General features: G+C 59.2%; 2 protein-coding genes across 5 annotated transcripts in view; one reads left to right on the top strand and one right to left on the bottom strand.

The window, feature by feature from the left end:
- Positions 1 to 6,919, bottom strand: part of Noc2l (NOC2 like nucleolar associated transcriptional repressor) — a 13,044-nt gene extending 6,125 nt beyond the window's left edge. Inside the window, 11 exon segments of the mRNA XM_047539430.1 lie at positions 50 to 189; positions 393 to 581; positions 1,311 to 1,424; positions 1,900 to 2,010; positions 2,145 to 2,223; positions 3,322 to 3,412; positions 3,492 to 3,609; positions 4,516 to 4,641; positions 4,725 to 4,899; positions 5,952 to 6,107; positions 6,216 to 6,919. Of these exon segments, the coding sequence (XP_047395386.1) occupies positions 50 to 189; positions 393 to 581; positions 1,311 to 1,424; positions 1,900 to 2,010; positions 2,145 to 2,223; positions 3,322 to 3,412; positions 3,492 to 3,609; positions 4,516 to 4,641; positions 4,725 to 4,899; positions 5,952 to 6,107; positions 6,216 to 6,775 (1,859 nt within the window). The 5' untranslated portion in view covers positions 6,776 to 6,919.
- Klhl17 (kelch like family member 17) lies at positions 6,240 to 12,571 on the top strand. 4 transcript variants are annotated; one of them, XM_047539402.1, is made up of 12 exons: positions 6,251 to 7,344; positions 8,077 to 8,336; positions 8,420 to 8,541; positions 8,668 to 8,889; positions 9,320 to 9,436; positions 9,537 to 9,882; positions 10,122 to 10,266; positions 10,351 to 10,518; positions 10,921 to 11,009; positions 11,097 to 11,170; positions 11,369 to 11,550; positions 11,704 to 12,571. In XM_047539402.1, exons 1-12 carry the CDS (start codon positions 7,247 to 7,249, stop codon positions 11,930 to 11,932), a joined length of 2,052 nt encoding a protein of 683 aa, XP_047395358.1. In that variant the 5' UTR covers positions 6,251 to 7,246; the 3' UTR covers positions 11,933 to 12,571. The 4 variants fall into 4 exon arrangements, with proteins under 4 accessions (XP_047395369.1, XP_047395375.1, XP_047395358.1 ...); XM_047539407.1 differs by having other exon boundaries at positions 6,255 to 7,344; positions 9,669 to 9,882; XM_047539413.1 differs by lacking the exon at positions 11,704 to 12,571 and having other exon boundaries at positions 6,240 to 7,344; positions 11,097 to 11,157; positions 11,369 to 11,507.

The following is a 12,571-nucleotide window of genomic DNA, read 5'->3' as shown; positions in this document are numbered from 1 at the left end:
GGACTGCCGAGACCCAGAGACACAAGGAACCTGCCCCTGACCAACTCACTTGATGCAGCCAATGACCACCTGCGAGAGAGGGTACAGCAGGGGTTGGAGGACTTCGCTGGAGCTGAGGGTACTCAAGACGCGGCACCACAGGTAGAGGCAATGCACATACTGCCAGTTGTACACAGACTGGTACGTGTCCTGGTCAAAGCAGAGCTCACCTGAGAGCTAGCCCCTCCTGCCAGGGCAGTGGCCAAGTGTGCCCCTCCCCTGGGCAGGTGCCTACCCACACCACCCACCATGTACACAAGGTGCTAGGCTGTCTCCCCCAACAGCCTAAGCTTTGGGGAGTCCCCAGGACCTCTGCTGGTCAGGCTCCCAAGTCTGGAGGGCTGGCTATGCACCTTCTTGCCCATGGTCATGGCACTGCGCAGGTGGATGGCGAGCTGGCGGATGTAGAGGAAGGCATGCTGATAGGAGATGCTAGGGTCCAGGGCAAGCAGCTCAGTCAACGTCCGCTGCATGAAGCTGATGAGGGGCAGAGTGCCTGGGGAGGTGAACTTGCAGTTCCTCACGTATGTGATATACATTTGCTGCCAGAGAGATCCCAGTCAGAGCCACCGAGCACCCACTACCTGTTTCCAAGTCATCTGCCAACACACAGGCTGTCTTCTATTGGAGCTGCTGCCTTAAGCGGGAACCACAGCTAAGCCAGGTGGCTGCAGACCCCCTTACACTGATCCCCAGCTCCCCAGGCCTCTGATGGTGCTCCGCCTCCTATATATGCCCAAGTGTTTGCCTGCACACAGTAAGTCCAAAGTGTACAGAGGGACCCTGCAGGGAATGTGTATGATCAGGGGTGGGGAGTGAGCTGTGCAACAGGTAAGGAGACAATCAAAGCCCTGGGAGGGAGGCAGAGAAGCCTTGCTGCACGCTGGGCCAGTACAGGGGCTTTCAGAGGATCCCTGTGCACAGGGGGGCCACCCAGGCCTGGAGTGGAACAGCAGGGTTTGGATGCTGGCTGTGACCCCAGACCTATTTCCGTTCTTTCTGAATAAAGTTCTCATGCACTGATGAGAAGTTCCCCCTGGGGACAGTTATGTAGAGCAGAGTCTAGGTAAAGCCCAGGAGGCTGAGGGTTCCTGTGCCTGCTGGCACTCCCACTTACTTGATGAGGAATGTGATCTAAGGACTCTGGTCTTCCCTGAGCCATGATGCCACCAGGGCCCAGCTAAGGGCACTGACCATGAAGGCAGCCTGCCGGACCCTCAGGCTGATTCCCAAGGCAGACCCCAAATGGACAGACTCAGGGCCCACACTACCTTCAGGACAGGGCTCAGGAAGACGTCCTTCTTGTGCCGGCAGACTCTGATGAGGACAAGGAAGGCCAGCACCCGCAAAGACTCCTCACCCGTGCTCCACAGAACCACCATCCTCTGGAAAGGGAGGATGTCACTGCCTGCCCCAGCTTTCTCACCCAGGAACTCCCAGGGCCAGCACATGCCTCCCTAAGCCAGGTCAGAGGCTTCTGTATTACTGCTGGGAGATAGCCCTTCCTAAAACACATCAGGAAAAGCTAGCAACATGATGGTCAGAGAAACCAAAATACAGACCACAGTACATTGTGCCCTGTAGAGGCAAGACCATGAAAATTTGCCTTTACCATTAGGTGTGCAAGAGAAACAGACAACTGTTCCAGCTTTCAAAACACAACAGAACACAGATGCCTCAGTGCAACCTGTTCTCACATTACTGAGTCACGCTGGCCTGCCTGGGTGGAGGGATGCCCGAGATGAGGAACCCAGGTGGAGGAGAAAAGGAGCTGCAGTATAGCTGCAGGAATGGGATGTATTTGTGGGTTGGCTACGTACACCACCAGCCATGCCAACACAGTACAACAGGTCTGCCCACCTTAAGCAACATGCGGCACTGCTTGGGGAAGGTCAGGTAGTAGGGCACCAGGCTGCTGATGTGCTGCAGGACAGCTGCTGACACCGTCGCTTCTGCCAGACAGGTCACCAGCTAGGGAAGCAGGAGGGGGCTGTGAGGCACTGAATTCACTGAGTCTGAGGCTCAAAAAACACTGGACCACACGAAATGGCCAGGGCCCTGCCTGTGACCTGGGCTTCCATGCTCCTCCCCCACAGGAACTGCACCTGCATGACTGCACTCAGGTATGCCTTGATGTCCACACGGAGTCTGCCCCAGAGTGCACTGCTGGACGGCTGCGGGATCCTGCAGAAACCACACCCACCCCGATCCCTGCACCTTAGACCTGAAGCTGCCTCCATTTGTTCCAGGTCACACCCTGCCCAAAGAAGATCCCCCACCTCTCTCCACAGAAAGCTGAGGGACTTCCTGCAGCTGATAAGACACAGCTGCTTATCAGGACCCTCTCAAGGGTGGCCCAGACTAATGCCCAACCCCCAGTAAAGCAGCACCAGCCCTTCCCACAGACCACCCACTTAGCCAAAGCAGAGCAACTGCCCTCTGAAGTGCTGAGTCCTACTCTTCCCAGAAGGACTGCCCCAGTTGCCTCCCTCACACACCAGCCTCTTCTGGGTTCCCTTGGCCCCATCACACCACAACCTGCAGCAGCACTCAGGACCTTTGGGCTCTGGCCCCTGGGAAGACCCAAACGTGCACACTCACAAACATTTTTGCCTAAAACTCCAGACCTTTAAATCTTCTGGACTGAACATCTGGCAGCAGAAGCTGGGTTCCTGCAAGTTTCTCAAAGTTTATTCAGAGTTCTCAGAAATCTGCTGAACGCACCACAGACCAAGGGTAGGGTCCTGAGAGTCGCCCAGTCAGCTCTCTGTCAACATCAGCTGTGGAGCCCCTGGAGTCACTCATCTGCCCCAGGAGGTGGCCCTGCTCCCCAAGGTCAGTTGCAAGGACTGCCTGTCTTGTTGCCTGCTCATCTTACTGCATGCCCTCCACCCTCTACACCTGACCCCTTCAGTCTGCACTGCCTACACAAACACAAACACTGCCATGCCCTGGTGCAGGTAATCCCATCACCCCTCCTGATGCTGACAGCCAGGTGGAGCCTTTCTGCTTTCTTTTAAAGGAGTCCTGATAAAGTTGGATTCTCCAAGTCCTAGGAAAATCTAAAAGTAAAACCAAGCACACACCATGCTCTCAAGATCCTCAGCAGAGAATTTCTTTTCTGGAAGAAAAGGGAAAGAAATGGGGCCACCCCATCCCCCAAAGGCCTCTTATGCCCTACTCTCTCAGGACCTCCAAAAGCCTGACCCTGCCATGCCTCTGTCCTAGCTGAGCCAACGCCTTTCTTGCGGAGCAGAGCTCTGATCACCCTGTTTATCTCACCTGCTGCTATCTTTTGGGACCTTTCCAAACAGCAGCTTATGGAGGCAGCCAAAGAGATCTCTAATGCAGAAGGTGACCAGAGCGTTGAACACTGTGAGGAAGGGACACAGATGTCACTCACAAGAGACAGCGCAAGCCAGCCTGACCCAGGCCCCCAGGACCCTGCTCACCAGCACTGTCTGTAACCTGAAACCTGCAGGCCTCAACTCCTTCCTGGTCTCCTTGGGTGGTAGCCACAGCTGCTCTGAACGCCTGCACCACTTCATGGAACAGCTTGGGAGTGAGGTGCTAAAGGGACAAAAGACCAGTAACTTTGGAGGAGCGGGAGGTTGCACAAAGTAGAGCAAGAGGCAAGACTCCAAGAACCTGCTCCTGAGAGAAAGGAGCCCCTTCCCCACAACCTCAGAAATAGGGCAGAAGTGGGGGGCAGGGCCACTAAGTCATGTGCTGGCAACAAAAATGGAGACAAGCCCATGATCCTCCTGGAAGGGGAGTGAGTTTGCCTCAGGAGCCCCAGGGGAAAGGGCCAAGGGTCCCAAGTCAGAGGAGCAAGATTGCTGTCCTACCCGCCACGTGATGATGCAGCACCACGCTGCTGCACTTCCCACCTCCAGGACTGTCAGCCAAACAAAACACCTTTTTTCTTTTCTTTTCTTTTTGCAGTGCTAGAGGAATTGAGCCCAGTCTTGTGCATTCTAGGCAGGCATTCTATCGCCGACCTACATCCCTAGGACTAAATATCTCTTTTTTTTTTTTTTTTCATTTTTGTATTTCAGTTGTCAATGAACCTTTATTTTACTTATTTATATGTGGTGCCAAGATGGAACCCAGTGCCTCACACATGCTAGGCAAGCGCCTGACCACTGAGCTACAAACTCAGCCTCCTGAGTATCTTTTCTTTACAAAGTACCTATTGACGTCACACTATAAAACAAGAGACTACACCAAGACACACATAACAGACATACCCACAATGGCCTGTCTTCAGGGAGCAGAGCCCCTGAGAGAAAAGCTGGACAATGACTGAAAAATACTGCCCAAAGCCTCATAGCACTCGGAAAGAACACGTGGACACTGCGTGCTGCTCAGAGAAGGGCTCTGCCCACCTATACGGTCACGAGCAGCTCAATGAGACAAGGGCAGAGACTCCTGTCTGTGGTGGGATCCAGCTGTTCAATCCATGCTGCTTCCCACCTTTGCAGCCTGCTTCCATCTCTCCACCATGGTGAGGGTCACAGGAACAGACTCACTCTTCTTCCGCTGCAGTCCTCCAGGGACTCTGTCCCCATCCTCTCCTCCATCTTCCTCCTCGCTCGCCTCCTACGCCAGGTACAGAAGACCCAAGCTGGGGCAGGGCATAGAAACCACAGGTGCCCTGACGCCCAGGTCTGCACTGTCCTCACCTCCAGTGCATCTGGCAAGGAGTGGAACTGCTCCTCTTCCTCCTCAGAGCTGTCGGAGTCACTGAAGTTTAGTAGACTCTGGTCATTGTCCTGCAGGAACTTGTAGAACTCTGGGTCTTTGTCCTTCAGACGAGAGAGCTGGTCCTTGTGCTCAGAGGCAGAGCCTTTACGCCCACTGAGAAGGCAGGGGTCAGTACACCCAGGGGAAAACCAGTGTGAGGTAGGCATCTGGCCCCCACAGTCACCAGAGGGCCTCTCACAGAGGCCACCAGGTTATTCTGCTCCCTGTATAGCAGCAGTCAACAACCAAACAGGAGGTTCCCATGAGGCTGTTTTCAGAAAGCACAACTCTCTTCTAGACTCCACTAAACAGCCTCTCCCCACTGTTTTCACCTTGGGCACACAGACACCCAGCTTGGGGTCTCCCCAGACCTCCTGTGCTGGCACCTGCTCTACTGCGATCCCTGCAAAGGACCTGTCCCTATAACTCATAAGCAATACCTTCAAAACCGCCAAGGTCTCCTTGCAAACCACCACATCTCTCAACTCTCAATCATCACAACAGCCTCTCCATTCCCACCCTTGTCATCTATAATCCTTTTTGGCACAGACACAAGTGACCCTTTTACTTTGTTTAATAAAATGTCACATGACATTGCTTCACAGCTCTAGCCCGAAAGAAACTTTCCGTTTTACTGACAGATCTATCTGACCTGATCCCTCATCACCGTTCTGGGCGCATCTCGGCTACTTTCCCACTTCTGCCAGTCACACTCGACTCCGCTTCCTCAAAAGCTCCCACTTCGAGGCCTTCGCCGTTCCTGCTGCACTGTCCGCATAGCTTACCCCTTAGGTTGTCACTCAAAATTCGGATCGTCGCCCTCCCAAATTTGGTCACTTGGTCTCCGCAAACGCTAGGTAAGCGCCCCACCCCCGAGCTACAGCCCCAGCCTTTTTATTTTCAGACAATTTCGTTAAATTGCCCAGACTGGCCTCAAACCTGGATCTCCTGCCCCTGCCTTCCGAGTAGCCGGGTTCACAGCGTGCACGCCACCCGGGTCTCCGCTCCACGCCCCTCGGCCCCTCCGCCGGTTCCTTACCGCCGCCGGCGCGCTGCATACTGAGTCGCCCGCACCGAGCTCGCCCAGGTCAGAAACGCACCTCTGCGTCACCCACCAGCGCCCGCCCCCGAGGAGGCGAGCCGCCCAGGCGGCAGCGCCGGCTCACCTGGCCGCGGGGCCCCTGCCTGCCTCCGGGCGCCGCGCAGCTCCGCGTCCGCGCGCCTTCCGCGTCGCCGCCTCCCGGGAGCCCTCGGGCTCCGACTCCGACTCGGAGTCGAAGCCCGAGGCCAGGAACTCGTCCACCGTCAGCTCCTCCAGGCGCCTGCAGGTCACGGGGGTAATGAGGCGCCAACCCGCTCGCCCCAGCCTCCGATAGGGGTGAGAAGAGACCGGCGCACAAGCGCCCGCGAGGAACACCGCCACTACTCACCTCCTGCGGCCCCGCGCGGCCGCCATGACGCTGAGCTCACCGCGTGCGCCGCACTTCCGGTCCCAGAATGCCGCGCGCTGCCGCACTTCCTCAGAATCGGCTCTGCCCCCGGCCGCGCCCCGCCCAGTCGCTGGCTCTGCGATTCTCGACCGCGGAGCCTGCGGCCTCCAGGCGGGAGGGCGGGTTCTCACCCTCAGCGCCTCCGGTGGACTCTGGCACGACTCCGGCACCCATGCGCAGAAACGCGGGCCAGCTCTGCGCTCTTCTCCGTGACACGCTGTAATAACGGCTCCCACCTGGGGAAACGGTGCGGGTGCAGTGCGCTGACAACACACAAAACGTGCGACAGCGGAGACTTCGAAACAAACAGCACACAAATCAACGACAAGCCAAGGGTCTAGTGGGGAAAACAGAAGAGAAACGGCAGCGATACAGACAGGCAGTTCGTCAGGAATCAGACCATGCTGGGAGGCTGGACAGGCTTCGCTTGATCCAGCGAGGCCGGAGCAAAAACCCCGTGTCTTTCTCGCTGGGCAGTCCGCAGTCCCTGGCAGCACCATCCACTTACGGTGCAGCGAGGCGCCACGGAAAACGCACCCGAGCCTCTGCCCAGGGCGTGCGGGGCTGAGCGGAGAGGGTGCACGCCTCCTTCCGGTCTGTGGGGTCCGCGGGCCTGTACGGCCAGACCGGACGGCCAGCGCACGGCGCAAGGCTTAACCCTCCGCAGCACAGCCGGCAGGTGACCGGTCATCTGAGGCCTGGAGCTCGTCTCGCCTGGGGCGGTACGCGGGGCCCGAGGGCTTCGTGAGGAGGCGACCGGGTGCCGCGACTCCCGAAGGACCGGTGTCTAAGGCTGGATCCTGGAGGCCTTCTCGGAGTGCGAGATACCGGGCGGGCGGCGCCGAGAAACAGCGGCTGCAGCCGGACAGGCGCGCGACGCTGAGGGGCCACCGCAGCCCAGCAGCCCTCCAGCAGTCTCGCTCGCTGGTCCTGCGCGCTTCGCGGCCGGCGGCAGTTCGGCGGTCGAGCTGATGCAGCCGCGGGGCGAGCGCCCGGCCGGCAGGACGCAGAGCCCGGAGCACGGCAGCCCGGGGCCGGGGCCCGAGGCGCCGCCGCCGCAGCCGCCGGCGTGAGTAGGGCGGAGAGCGGGCGGCGCCGAGGACGGACGGAGGGGCCGGGGGACGCGGGAGGACGGCGTCGCTCGAAAGGCTGCCGCAGGCCCGGGCCGCGTGGAGTCCGAGCCCCTCGTTTTTTCGGCCACAGCAGCGGTTCTGGGAAGCCCTGACTGCCGTGGAGGGCGGGGGGCCCACCCCTGGAGAGAGAGCTCCCTACTCCCTTGCCTGCCCTTGAATCCCTCCACAGCCGGAGGCAGAGGTCCACCTGCTCTATGGGGACAGGGGGTCTTCTTTAAAACAGGCAGCATTGGCCGGGTTCCCCCCGCAGTCCCAGGACTGCTGAGGGATGGGAAGGGTGACCGTCAAGGCAGGAGCCCTATTCTTAGGAGGGTAGAAGAAACCTGTCGCTCGTGGGGGACCAGAGATGAATGAACTTGGTATCTGAGAAGGGAGGTGGGCACAGGACGCTGGACAGTGAGGGCAGCAGTGTTCAGATGATCCCCCAGTAGTAGTAGGCTTAGAAGAGTCTGGTCTGGCTCCAGGGTAGCTGGACAGGAGGGGAGGTCCTGAAGCAGGGGGTGGGTAACAAGTGACAAGGTCGCCCTTGATGCAGCTGTTATAGCCACTAGATTGCTGGTCGGATGGCTGATCTGGTTGCGCTGGCCATGCCCAGAAGTCTGGTGGCACAGAGGTGGGTGAGCAGCCCCATACAGAACTAACCCTGACCTGGCCCTGCCCATCTGCAGCCCGGAGACAGAGCGAGCGAGGCCCAGGCAGGCCCGGCCTGCAGCCCCCATGGAGGGTGCCATGCAGCTACTGAGCCGCGAGGGCCACAGTGTGGCCCACAACTCCAAGCGGCACTACCACGATGCCTTCGTAGCCATGAGCCGAATGCGGCAGCGTGGCCTCCTGTGTGACATCGTCCTGCATGTGGCCGCCAAGGAGATCCGTGCACACAAGGTGGTGCTGGCCTCCTGTAGCCCCTACTTCCACGCCATGTTCACAAGCAAGTACCATAGTCTGGGTGGCACTTGGGGGCTCTCTGTAGCTCTCCCAGGGCAGGTACCAGCCTGACCACTGTCCCCACAGATGAGATGAGCGAGAGCCGCCAGACTCATGTGACACTGCATGACATCGACCCTCAGGCCTTGGACCAACTGGTGCAGTTTGCATATACCGCTGAGATTGTGGTGGGCGAGGGCAACGTGCAGGTGAGGCAGTGTGCCTCCTGCCAAGGTCTCCCCATGCCCTGGCCTCTCACAGGCCTCTCTCCATTCCCACAGTTACTCTTGCAGCCCAGGCCCCTTCCCATCGGACCCCATCTCCATGTCCCGCAGACGCTGCTCCCAGCTGCCAGCCTGCTACAGCTGAATGGCGTCCGGGATGCCTGCTGCAAGTTCCTGCTGAGTCAGCTGGACCCCTCCAACTGCCTGGGTATCCGGGGCTTTGCCGACACACACTCGTGCAGCGACCTGCTCAAGGCGGCACACAGGTATGTGCTGCAGCACTTTGTGGACGTGGCCAAGACGGAGGAGTTCATGCTGTTGCCACTGAAGCAGGTAACCTGCCCACTGGGCCCCCCAAACCTGCCCCGTCCCACCCCCAGCACCCTCCTTTACCCCTTGCTCTTTGTTCCCCAGGCCTCATTCCCAACTTCTGACCTATGCCCACACTATGACCTCTCGCCTGGCACCCCCAACCCTGTTCCCAGCTCCTGGCTCCACCCAGGTCTTTGCCTTGACTCTTTGCCCCATCTTGCCTTAATAGCCTCTGCTCCTAATCCCTGGTCCTGGTTCCATGTCCCTGAGACTGTTCTGGATCTAGGCCCCCCCAGGAACCAATCACTGCTCCTGACCCTGCTGGGCCCCTCCCTGTAGGAACACTGACCCCCCCCACCACCACCAGATCCTCCCTCCCAGGTACCTTCAGGGGACTCCCTGGACTCACAGGACCCTCCCCAGATCTCAGCCTGAGGACCCCTGTCCCCAGGTGCTAGAATTGGTCTCTAGTGACAGTCTGAACGTGCCTTCAGAAGAAGACGTCTATCGTGCAGTCCTGAGCTGGGTCAAACATGATGTGGACACTCGGAGGCAGCACGTTCCAAGAGTAAGGCCAGGCCTAGGGGACCCCCCCATGGTTTTAGGGAGGGATGGTGGTGGCTGAAACCTGGGTGTGCCTCATGGAGTCCCTGGCCTCTCCCGTTCAGGGACACCATGGGGGCAATGCAGGCATCTGTCTCAAGAACCCATCGTACAGGTGGTACGGGCATCTGAGCCAGGGTCTCGGCCCTGGGGCAAGTGTGCCTGAGGGTCCCCTGACCCTGGCACTCCTGCCCCAGCTGATGAAGTGTGTGAGGCTGCCCCTGCTGAGCCGCGACTTCCTGCTGGGCCACGTGGATGCTGAGAGCCTGGTGAGGCATCACCCCGACTGCAAGGACCTGCTCATTGAGGCCCTCAAGTTCCACCTGCTGCCCGAGCAGAGGGGTGTGCTGGGCACCAGCCGCACACGGCCCCGGCGCTGTGAGGGTGCCGGTCCTGTGCTCTTTGCCGTGGGTATGCCTGTCTGGCCCCTTTCCCTGACACCCCTGCCTGGAGCTGCCGTCCCGACACCCAACACAAGCCCAGTCCACCATATTGGTTAGGTCCTGACCTGCTCCTTCTTTCTCCTCCACACACCCTGTGGAGTGTGACCTATCCCCAGATCCCCAATACTCTTGCCCTTAGGCTATGCTGGACCCTCACTGGTTGCCTCCCAGGGCCCCTGCTCCTATCCTGTCCCTCACACTCCCTAGGTGGTGGGAGCCTTTTTGCCATCCATGGGGACTGTGAAGCATATGACACTCGAACTGACCGCTGGCATGTGGTGGCCTCCATGTCCACACGCCGGGCCCGAGTGGGAGTGGCTGCTGTCGGAAACCGGCTGTATGCTGTGGGCGGGTAAGCATAGAGGCCAGGCGTGGGTCTAGGGCTCGGCACATGCCTGCTACGTCTTCCTTGACCAGTAGTGGATCCCTCTCCTAGCTATGATGGGACCTCAGACCTGGCTACCGTGGAGTCGTATGACCCCGTGACCAACACGTGGCAGCCTGAGGTGTCTATGGGCACGAGGCGCAGCTGCCTGGGGGTAGCTGCCCTGCACGGGCTCCTGTACGCAGCTGGCGGCTACGATGGGGCCTCCTGCCTCAACAGGTAGTAGCTGGGGTTGGGGCCCCGGTGGCCCTGCAGGGTGGCTCAGCAGCAGGAGGTGAGGCTGTACCAAGTCGTGTCTGATGGGGTAATGGCAAGGGTCCCGCCTGCTCAGGCCACCAGGGTCCCCAAGGCCTCTTCACCTCGGGCCACACAGTTCTCAGGCCTGGTCTCTTTCCACCCCTTTTCCTTCCTGGGGCCCTCTCCTCCAGTGCAGAGCTGGGCCCAGGCAGGCAGCGACCCATGCCCACCCAGCAGGTCCTGCTATCCAGTATGGTAGGACTCTGAGGTCAGAGCCTTCATGGCTACCTTAGGATTTCAGCTGTTCCATGGGGGAGGGCAGGTCTTAGGACTCGATGACCTTTCTGTTGTGGCTGCGGGTCAGCAGCGGTCTGGTGCCCACAGTGCTGAACGCTATGACCCCCTGACGGGAACATGGACATCCATCGCTGCCATGAGCACCCGAAGGCGATATGTGCGCGTGGCCACACTCGGTGGGTGAAAGGGCCTTCCTGTGGTGCCTACCCTCCTGCCTGCACCCCTCACCCAGCAGGAGCACCAGGGTATATTGCCTTCCGCAGATGGGAACCTGTATGCCGTGGGTGGATACGACAGCTCTTCACACCTGGCCACTGTGGAGAAGTATGAGCCCCAGGTGCATAGTGCACCCCTTGGCAGTCTCCCAGCCCACCTGCTGCCTGGGGGTCCCACCCTCTGGCCACGTGTGCCCCCCAGGGCCAGTCATCCATATCCACCCCGTCTCACAGATACCCTGCCTGAGTTAGGGTTTGTCTAGGGGGATGGATGAGGTCCCTTGTCAGGTCATTCTTCAACTCGAGCCTCACCACCACAGGTGAATGCATGGACCCCGGTGGCCTCCATGCTTAGCCGACGCAGCTCTGCAGGCGTGGCGGTGCTGGAGGGTGCCCTGTATGTGGCCGGGGGTAACGACGGCACCAGCTGCCTCAACTCAGTGGAGAGATACAGCCCCAAGGCCGGCGCCTGGGAAAGCGTGGCACCCATGAACATTCGCAGGTCCGCAGGCCAAGTTGGGCCACTCTGGCCACCACAGTTGGTCAGGCCCCTAGTCACCAAGTGCTCCGCCCCCAGCTCCTCCTGTGCCCCACCCCACCCCGTGGCTCCTCCTGTGGTCCCACCCACACAACTTTCTTGGCTGCCCATCCCCAGGAGCACACACGACCTGGTGGCCATGGATGGATGGCTGTATGCTGTAGGCGGCAATGACGGCAGCTCCAGCCTCAACTCCATCGAGAAGTACAACCCAAGGACCAACAAGTGGGTGGCTGCGTCCTGCATGTTCACGCGGCGCAGCAGTGTGGGTGTGGCCGTGCTGGAGCTGCTCAACTTCCCGCCGCCATCCTCGCCCACGCTGTCCGTGTCCTCCACCAGCCTCTGACCCACAGCACTGACCACAGAGAGGCCCTGCAGCCTCCCACATGCCTTAAGCCCCTCGGGTCAACCCCAGCACCTCCCTCTCCACTGCCACGTGTCGGGGACACGTGGACCAGGGACATCCTGCACCGTTTGTCCACATCTCTGTGTTCATTCCTCCGCGTTCCTCTATGTGTGTGCTGTTTATTTATTTACTCACCTATTTATTGATTCATTATTTATTGATGGATGACCACTGCTGCAGTTACCAGTTCATATGTTTACTCTCAAAGTGTTGGCTCTCCTGTGCACAGGGGACCAAGCTACTCTCCAAGTGTCCTCCCACCACTAGAGGGAGGTCAGTGGCCCAGTCCGGACTCTGTAGACCCTGGGTCAGGTGCACAGCAGCAGCCAGAGTCAGAGTGGGAGCAGGGCAGGGGTTTTCAAACAGATGCAGACACATAGCCTGCACTTTGTACACTACCCTTACTCGGCCCAGCCAGGGCTGTCCCCAGGAAGGGCTCAAAGACTCCCTTCCTGTGTCCTGTGTCTGCAGGGTGGTGTCTTTTCTGGATCTCACATGGGGCTGGGGCACGTGCACTGAGTCCCTACTCAGCAATATGAAACAACTTGAACAATAAACATGTTTCTTGGGCTCCCTGAG

Source organism: Sciurus carolinensis, chromosome 1 (genome assembly GCF_902686445.1).
Source record: "Sciurus carolinensis chromosome 1, mSciCar1.2, whole genome shotgun sequence".
Classification (NCBI taxonomy): domain Eukaryota; kingdom Metazoa; phylum Chordata; class Mammalia; order Rodentia; family Sciuridae; genus Sciurus; species Sciurus carolinensis.
This window is presented reverse-complemented; position numbering and strand designations above follow the sequence as displayed.